The sequence below is a fragment of the Lepus europaeus genome, chromosome 7, assembly GCF_033115175.1.
Source record: "Lepus europaeus isolate LE1 chromosome 7, mLepTim1.pri, whole genome shotgun sequence".
Lineage (NCBI taxonomy): Eukaryota > Metazoa > Chordata > Mammalia > Lagomorpha > Leporidae > Lepus > Lepus europaeus.
In genome coordinates this window covers 46554363-46563703 of record NC_084833.1, presented here as the reverse complement: position 1 = coordinate 46563703, position 9341 = coordinate 46554363, and the positions used below count along the sequence as shown (strand labels likewise).

The window sequence follows — 9341 nt, the reverse complement described above, 5'->3', positions numbered from 1 at the left end:
TATGGGCGCCAGTTCAAGACTCGGCTACTCCTCTTCTGATCCAGCTCTCTGCTATGGCTTGGGAAAGCAGTAGAAGATGGCCCAAGTCCTTGGGCCCCTGCACCCACATGGAAGACCTGGAAGAAGCTCCTGGCTCCTGGCTTTGGACTGGTGCAGTTCTGGCCGTTGAGGCCAACTAGGGAGTGAACCAGTGGATGGAAGACCTCTCTTTCTCTCTCTCTCTATCTCTCCTCTCTCTCTGACTTTCAAATAAATAAATAAATCTTAAAAAAATAAAAAAACAGCACTAAGCCTGAAAAAGTACAACATTGCACTATGTATAATTACATACAGATGTCAGTAAATGTAAAATTATAGAATTATGAATTTTGGAATTTAGCATATGATAATGTTTGCATGCTAAAATCATGGATGAAACTTAGAGTACTGAATGGATGGATAGGGTTAACATGGTGGCTATCTAAAATAAAATAAAGTGGAAAACATGCTTTCCATATGATGTTGGAATAAATCTCAATAAAATCAATACTTCAAAAGAACTAATGAAAACATAATAGTACATTGAGAAATCATAAGAAAATTGTTTTCAAGTCAGAATGGGGAAAGACTTTCAAACTGCATCATTGGCGCAGCATGGACCATCTCTATCAAAAGATAAATAAATCGGGAAAATACCGATAACTCATATCATGGACAAAGCACTAATTCTCCCTATTTATAAAAAAGTTCTAACAAGGCCATAACAAAATATCTGTAGGTCGTGAATTCAATTGAAATTCAACTCTCTGTTGTTGGTAAGTGAAAATAAATGACTCATAAACAGGTGGAAGGGTAGGAAGTCAAACTTATAATAGGATACCCATCAATTAAAATTATGCAGAGTTATATTTTACTTACCAAAATGTAAAACATCAGAAAATTTGATGGCAGACCAGACACTCTCACTAGTATCTGGAAAGACATTTGCAACGGTATATGAAGTATATCATACTCTTCTCCCTGCAATTATTCCTCCAGGAACTTATCAAGAATTATACTTTTGCATGATCAAGAGACATATGTACAAGGTTAATAAATACAATATTATTTGTAATAATAAAAAGATTGGTAACAGCTAAAGTGACCATCAGTGCTGTGTAAGCTATATCCATCCACACAATCAAATACTGGTTAGCTGTATTAAATACTGTATTTAAGAGCAAGAATCTTGCTATGAAAGACAAATACTGCATCAAAGAGTAAGAAGTTTGATATGAAAGGATCCTCAATATATATTAAATTAAAACAGGGTTCACAAAAATGTGTGCTTGTGTTTGTAGAGGGAGAAAGATGAAAATGTTATCTATAATCAAATATTTTTCTTTCAGGATTCAGAGTTGAGAACTGAAGGTTGGAAAGGGAATAGTTATCATTAATGTATGCATTTATATAATTGTTTTGAAAAACCTTGAAATGTATTTCTATGTAAAAAAAATTATAAACAGAGTAAATAAGTTTAATGGATCTAGCCAAGAGAGGGAGACAAGCAATATAAAAAGATATAAGAGGTGGAGAGGTATAGGAGGTTTGTATATGGACATGTAATTATGATTTGTCAAAATGTTATTTATGATAAAATAAATTCAATATTACATTAAAATGAAGAATTACCCATTGGTATGGGAAAACTTTTATTAGATTTTAAATTTTTATTAGTTTTTTAGTTTTATTACCTTTGCCTACTTCTTAATAGAGTCAAAATCAAATGTTTTACATTTTGCCCTTCAAAAGTATTTTGCATAATAAAAATGTCAATATATTTTAGAAAGCAGAAGTATAGAACCACTGTCTTTTTTAAAAAAGATTTATTTATTTATTTGAAAGGCAGGCAGTGAGTGAGAGAGAGAGAGAGAGGTCTTCCATCCGCTGGTTCGATCTCCAAATGGCTGCAACGGCTGAAGCTGGGCTGATCCAAGGCCAGGAGCCAGGAACCGCGAGCCTCTTTGGCATCTCCTACATGAGTTCCTAGGCCACAGCAGAGAGCTGGATCAGAACTGATGTTCATATGGAACACTGGCACTACAGGTGGTGGCTTTATCCACTATGCCACAGCACAGGCCCCTCATTACAGGCTGTATGAATATCTAACATGGACACAAAGCAAAGAATAAAAAACTCGGCACAACTCAGAGGAAAGGAACAACAAGAAGAAAAAGACCAAAATGATTTACTATTTGGATAAGTTGTGGTGATGTTAATGTTTGTCACTGTAAAAGGCCAGATTTTCCTCTAATGGGAGATGAGAGCTACTAGTCCCTCCTGCTGCTGGTCATCTCTGTCTCTCTTTCTCTCTCTAAGATTTATTTACTTGAGAGGCAGAGTTACAGAGAGAGGGAGAGACAGACAGAGAAGTTTTCCATCTGCTGGATCACTCACCAAATGGCTGCAACAGCCAGAGCTGGGCCGATCCGAAGCCAGGAGCTAGGAGCTTCTTCCGGGTTTCCCACATGGGTGCAGGGGCCCAAGGACTTGGGCCATCCTCCACTGCTTTCCCAGACCATCAGCTGGGAGCTGGATCAGAAGTGGAAGAGTTCATACAGGATGCCGGCTCCACCGATGGACACTTCACCTACTACATCACAGTGCCGGCCCCTCTTTCTCATTCTTAAATGGAGGAAAGAAGCAGCAGATCACTGGCAGCTGGTCAGAGGTGTTTTCCCATTTGTAAAGGACGCGCCTTGGGGCCGGCGCCGTGGCTCACTTGGTTAATCCTCCACCTTGCGGTGCCGGCATCCCATATGGGAGCCGGGTTCTAGTCCCAGTTGCTCCTCTTCCAGTCCAGCTCTCTGATGTGGCCCAGGAGGGCAGTGGAGGATGGCCCAAGTGCTTGGTCACCCTCATGGGAGACCAGGAGGAAGCACCTGGCTCCTGGCTTCGGATCAGCACAGCGCGCTGGCCGCAGAGGCCATTTGGGAGGTGAACCAATGGAAGGAAGACCTTTCTCTCTGTCTCTCTCTCACTGTCTAATTCTGCCTGTAAAAAAAAAAAAAAGCTCTTTTCCGGCTGGAACCATGGAGGGTGCCAAAGAGAAGAAGAAGGTTCCTGCTGTGCCAGAAACCCTGAAGAAAAAGAGGAGGAATTTCGCAGAGCTGAAGATCAAGCGCCTGAGGAAGAAGTTTGCCCAAAAGATGCTTCGAAAGGCAAGGAGGAAACTTATCTTTGAGAAAGCGAAGCACTACCACAAGGAATACAGGCAGATGTACAAAACTGAAATTCGGATGGCGAGGATGGCAAGAAAAGCTGGCAGCTTCTACGTACCTGCAGAACCCAAGTTGGCATTTGTCATCAGGATCAGAGGTATCAATGGTGTGAGCCCCAAAGTCCAAAAAGTGCTGCAGCTTCTTCGCCTTCGCCAGATCTTCAATGGCACCTTTGTTAAGCTCAACAAGGCCTCGATTAACATGCTGAGGATTGTGGAGCCGTATATTGCATGGGGGTACCCAAATCTGAAGTCAGTAAATGAACTAATTTACAAACGTGGCTATGGCAAAATCAATAAGAAGCGAATTGCTTTGACAGATAACTCTCTTGGTAAATACAATATCATCTGCATGGAGGATCTGATTCACGAGATCTATACTGTTGGGAAACACTTCAAGGAAGCAAATAACTTCTTGTGGCCCTTCAAGTTATCTTCTCCCCGAGGTGGGATGAAGAAAAAGACCACCCATTTTGTAGAGGGTGGGGATGCTGTCAATAGGGAAGACCAAATCAACAGACTTATTAGAAGGATGAACTAAGGTGTCTCCTATGGTATTTTTGTAATCTGGTCAGGTAATAAACTACAGTCAAATTGAAATAAATTGCTGTATTGGTGGAAAAAAGAAAAGGACATGCCTGTGCTCTCTGGAGCACCATTTAAAATGCCAACATGCAGGTTCGCACCAGTGGGCGTGGGTGCTACAGCAGGGGAAATTCTGCTGCAACCTGGAAGGACTCAACAGCGCCCTAGAGTTGGCTGTTCAGAAGGATGCATATCACATTAATGAAGGAGTTCTCATTGACTGCTTTCTCCTGCACACAGGTGGATTTTGGAAGTTTGCTAAAGAGATGGAACAATTGATGTCTGCTACTTACAGATGGTGGTGGTGGGGGACAAATGCAATTTTACATTTGTTATTGTAAAAAGACCCCCTGGTTTGAAGGGGATTACTCTAAAGGAAAGAAAACAAAAAAGTGGTAGAAGAAGGAGGAGATGGATTTGGGAGGTATTTAAGCTGGGAGACAGGACAGTGTGTTTTACTGCAATATCCAGGAGAGAAGGAAACCCTGCAGATACAGAAGGAAAGGTAATAATTGTGTACAGTTTCTCTTAAGGATGATCAGGGTGAATATCACACAGTGGAAAAGATGGTTTAGTGTAGGAGAATGCAGAGCCCATTCCCTGCATGATGTGAGAAAGGGGCTCAAGGCTGGCACCGGGGCTCACTAGGCTAATCCTCTGTCTGTGGCGCCGGCACCTCAGGTTCTATTCCCAGTCAGGTTGCCGGATTCTGTCCTGGTTGCTCCTCTTCCAGTCCAGCTCTCTGATGTGGCTCAGGAGGGCAGTGGAGGATGGCCCAAGTGCTTGGGCCCTGCACCCGAATGGGAGACCAGGAGGAAGCACCTGGCTCCTGGCTTTGGATCGGCACAGCGCGCCAGCTGTAACAGCCATTTAGGGGGTGAACCAACGGAAGGAAGGCCTTTCTCTCTCTCTCTCTCTCTCTCTCTCTCTCTCTCTCTCTCACTGTCTAACTCTGCCTGTCAAAAAAAAAAAAAAAAAGAGAGAGAGAGAGAGAGAAAGCGGCTCAGAGGCGGATCAGTGGGTAGGTCTGGTGTGGGGAGGTGAGGGAACTCAGCACCACCTGAGAGGGGTAAGAAGGAGAAGAGGTTTCAGAAGAGAGGTGAGGAGCAGCAGTCTTTCCCTGGAGAGTGAAAGCATAGTTATGGCAAAGTTCTGTGACACTTAGCAGAACTAAGTGGGTGCTTGAGGTTCTGGTCACAAACTTCAGGTGAAATTCTTGAGCACCATGAGTGCTCGAGGAGTATGCACAGGGTGAGTGGAGAGCTGGATGGAACCAAGAGAAAAGACATAGCAGATGGTCACCAAAGAGGAGGCATGGGTGGCAAATAAATACATAAAAAGATGTTCAACATTGCTACTTACTAAGGAAATAGTAAGAAAACCATGAGAAGATAAAACTATATCCTTTCAGAGTGGCTCACAGAAGAAATCTTGTCATCCCACAGTGTCTTCAGGGGATTGTTTTCGGGACCCCTCTGGATCTCCAACATCTGCAGATGCTTGAGTCCCTTGAATAAAACGATATATTGGAATCTCACTCATGCATATCCTCCCATATTCTTTTTTAATTTTATTTATTCTTTATTTTATTTTATTATTATTTATTCTATTTTTATAATAAATATAAATTTCCAAAGTACAGCTTATGGATTACAATGGCTTTCCCCCCCACCATAACTTCCCTCCCACCCGCAACCCTCCCATCTCCTGCTCCCTCTCCCATTCCATTCACATCAAGATTCATTTTCAATTCTCTTTATATACAGAAGATCAATTTAGTATATATTAAGTAAAGATTTCAACAGTTTGCACCCACACAGAACATAAAGTGTAAAATACTGTTTGAGTACTAGTTATAGCATTAATTCACATTGGACAACACATTAAGGACAGAGATCCTACATGAGGATTAAGTGCACAGTGATTCCTGTTGTTGACTTTACAAATTGACACTCTTGTTTATGGCATCAGTAATCTCCGTAGGCTCTTAGTCATGAGTTGCCAAGGCTGTGGAAGCCTTTTGAGTTCGCTGACTCCAATCTTATTTAGACAAGCTCATAGAGTGGAAGTTCTCTCCTCCCTTCAGAGAAAGGTACCTCCTTCTTTGATGGCCCCGTTCTTTCCACTGCGATCTCACTTGCAGAAATCTTTCATTTAGGTCTTTTTTTTTTTTTTTGCCAGTTTCTTGCTTTCCATGCCTGAAATACTCTCATGGGCTCGTCAGCTGGATCTGAATGCCTTAAGGGCTGATTCTGAGACCAGAGTGCTGTTTAGGACATCTGCCATTCTATGAGTCTGCTGTGTATCCCACTTCCCATCTTGGATCATTCTCTCCCTTTTTGATTCTATCAGTTAGTATTAGCAGACACTAGTCTTGTTTGTGTGATCCCTTTGACTCTTAGACCTATCAGTGTGATCAATTGTGAACTGAAATTGATCACTTGGACTAGTGAGATGGCATTGGTACATGCCACTTTGATGGGATTGAATTGGAATCCCCTGGCACGTTTCTAACTCTGCCATTTGGGGCAAGTCCGATTGAGCATGTCCCAAATTGTACATCTCCTCCCTCTCTTATTCCCACTCTTATATTTAACAGGGATCACTTTTCAGTTAAATTTAAACACCTAAGAATAATTGTGTGTTAATTACAGAGTTCAACCAATAGTATTAAGTAGAACAAAAGAAAAACTACTGAAAGGGATAAAGTATTAAGTTGTACATCAACAGTCAGGACAAGGGCTGATCAAGTCCCATTTTTTTTTTGACAGGCAGAGTGGACAGTGAGAGAGAGAGAGACAGAGAGAAAGGTCTTCCCTTGCCATTGGTTCACCCTCCAATGGCTGCCACGGTTGGCGCGCTGCGGCCGGCGCACCGCGCTGATCCAATGGCAGGAGCCAGGTGCTTATCCTGGTCTCCCATGGAGTGCAGGGCCCAAGGACTTGGGCCATCCTCCCCTGCACTCCCTGGCCACAGCAGAGAGCTGGCCTGGAAGAGGGGCAACCGGGACAGAATCCGGTGCCCTGACCGGGACTAGAACCCGGTGTGCCGGCGCCGCAAGGCGGAGGATTAGCCTAGTGAGCCGCGGCGCCGGCCAAGTCCCATATTTTTGAAATCATCTCTGGAACACTTGTAATACCTAATGAAATGTCATCTATGTGTATAGTACTTATACTCTATTGTTTAGGGAATAATGTTGAGAAAAAAGTCAGCATGTCGTCTGAACTGTGGGGGAAAGAGAGGGAGAAAGGAGAAAGAGAGAAAGAGAGAGAGAGAGAGAGAGAGAGAGAGAGAGAGACTGTTCTATCAGTTGATTATCTTTCAAATGCCCACAATGGCTGGGGAGGTACTGAGGGCAAGTCTTTAAGCCAAGAATGCAAAATTGGGAGCCAAGAATGCATACATGTCCCCCATGTATGACAGAAACCCAACTCCCTGAAAAAATCACCAGTGCTTCCCAGGATATGTAGTTGGAAGCTGGAATCAGGAATTTGGACCTGGTGTCAAACCCACATACTCTATTGTGGGATATGGCTATATTAATCACTAGGCTGAATGCCTGCCCCAATTTATTTAGTAATATGCTATGTTTATGTAAGATGTTACCATTGGAGTGGTCTGGGTGTTGTATATACATTTGAACCACTTTTTCCCCCAAATATATATTTACCTATTTCAAAGTCAGAGTTATAGCAAGAGAGGGAGAGATAGTGAGATATGAGAGAGAGAGAGAGAGAGAGAGAGAGAGAGAGAGAGAGAGAGAGAAACTGTAATTTCTCCAGTTCATGTCTATGGGAAAGTCTAACTTTTCATCATACCATGGACAAATGCAACCAGAGGACTTTTCATCAACCCTATTTCTCAGACTTTTCTTATCAAGGTAAAGAGTCTCTCTCTAAGGACACTATTTCCCCCCAAACCCAGAGAAGCAAATGAGATTTAGAAGCAGCAGAACTTAGTAATTGAGAACCAAGTTTTCTATCTGCCAAATGTCTCTATCACGTAACTGGATGGAAGTCTCTGTGGAACATAGAATGTAGTTGTAAACAAGAAGTTTAGTTTTGGACAGAGATTCTTTCCGTTGCAACAAAATCACACAGAAAAGCCTTCAACAAGAAACCCTCAGAGGAAGACGAGTTGAGGAATGTGTTGATAATGTCAAGAAGTATGGAAATGTTCTTAGTACAGCCTTCTTCCTCCAAGACAAACAAGAAAAGTCAGGTGAAAGTAAGCCTCCTGGAAGACACTGGGGAGGCAACTTAGAGGCATGAAGCTGAGAGAGGAGCTGATGACTGTCAAGGGCAACCGGGCAGTATTGACTCTCAGAGTCACACCTGACAGACTGGGGCAGAGGCTCTTCGTCACCAGGTGGCTTCCTGTCAACTCCAAGGTACCTTGGAGAAGGCTGCCTTATCACTCATCCTCCTTACGAGTGTCTTGTGCATCCCTTTGAGAATCTGCCTCTGCTGCTGATGAAGAAGCAAATGATGGGGTTGGCAAAGCTGTTAACACAGGACAGGATTGCCATAACCAGGTGAAAATGGGAGTGGAGCTCATTAAGAAGCTTAGCTGGACTAACAGGGACCACCAGACTCCCAAGGGCAGCCCACAGAGAAGGAAGACTGGCACTGTGAGCAGGACAGTCACACACAGCTTGGACCCAAACTGCACCTAGTGGGAGCTACAGAAGATCCTGACCAGCAGGGTCAGGCTGGACCCTAAGCAAAACACAAATAATAAAAACAGCCAGGAGGCTATTGTAAAATCAACTTTCTCACATCAGTAATGGTCAAAATGACCAAACTGGGAGTCAGAGTAGCTACCTTCCATGACGCTCAGCAGCAGGGACAGGGCCCAGAGCGGGGTGCCTGGGGTGGTGGCAGTGATATCAGATGGGCCACAGGACAAACAGTGCTCGGTGCTAATGGCGCTGAGCAAGCTCAGGCCTACGATGCAGAAGAAGGTTGCCATGTTAAGTTAATAACTCCATGATGGGGAAGAAGATAGAGAAACAATGAAGAATTTGATGGCACAATGCAGCGAACGTATATGTCAGCAGAGGAAGAGGAAGTTGGTCTGGGCCAGGTTGAGTTCGTAGAAGGAGAAGGTGTTTCTATGCACATGGAAGCCCAGGAGACTGAACACCACTGCGTTTCCTGCCAACGTAATCCAGATAATGATGAGGGTCAGTGATTCTGCAAGCAGGGTTTCAGGGTCATAAATTCGACCATCGGTCTTACTAGCTCCATCCACTGTTGTGAGTTCCATCAACTAGACCAGAATGGCTAGATTTATGCATGGAATTCCTCCATTGGTGGCTCTTGGGAACACAAACTTGAAGCCCTATGGCCATGACCTCTGATTCTCAAACTGCACTGTGATGGAGGAATTCCGGTCCCTGTGTTATAGAGCAGGGGCATGGAGGCTTGCAGAAATGAAGTGACCTATCCAGAGCTGGGGAGTCTTGGAGCAAGGATTCACACCCAGTTCTTGTGAACTCCAAATTATTGGCTTTCTT

General features: G+C 43.5%; 1 protein-coding gene and 1 pseudogene across 1 annotated transcript; one reads left to right on the top strand and one right to left on the bottom strand.

Annotated features, from left to right (window-relative positions):
- Window positions 1-3050: 3050 nt before the first annotated feature.
- On the top strand, window positions 3051-3816 carry LOC133764403 (large ribosomal subunit protein uL30-like). Its single transcript, XM_062198078.1, has one exon. The coding sequence runs from the start codon at window positions 3051-3053 to the stop codon at window positions 3777-3779; it is 729 nt and encodes a 242-aa protein (XP_062054062.1). The 3' UTR covers window positions 3780-3816.
- Window positions 3817-8236: 4420 nt separating this feature from the next.
- LOC133763727 (mas-related G-protein coupled receptor member X2-like) lies at window positions 8237-9091 on the bottom strand (annotated as a pseudogene).
- Between the last annotated feature and the right edge of the window lie 250 nt (window positions 9092-9341).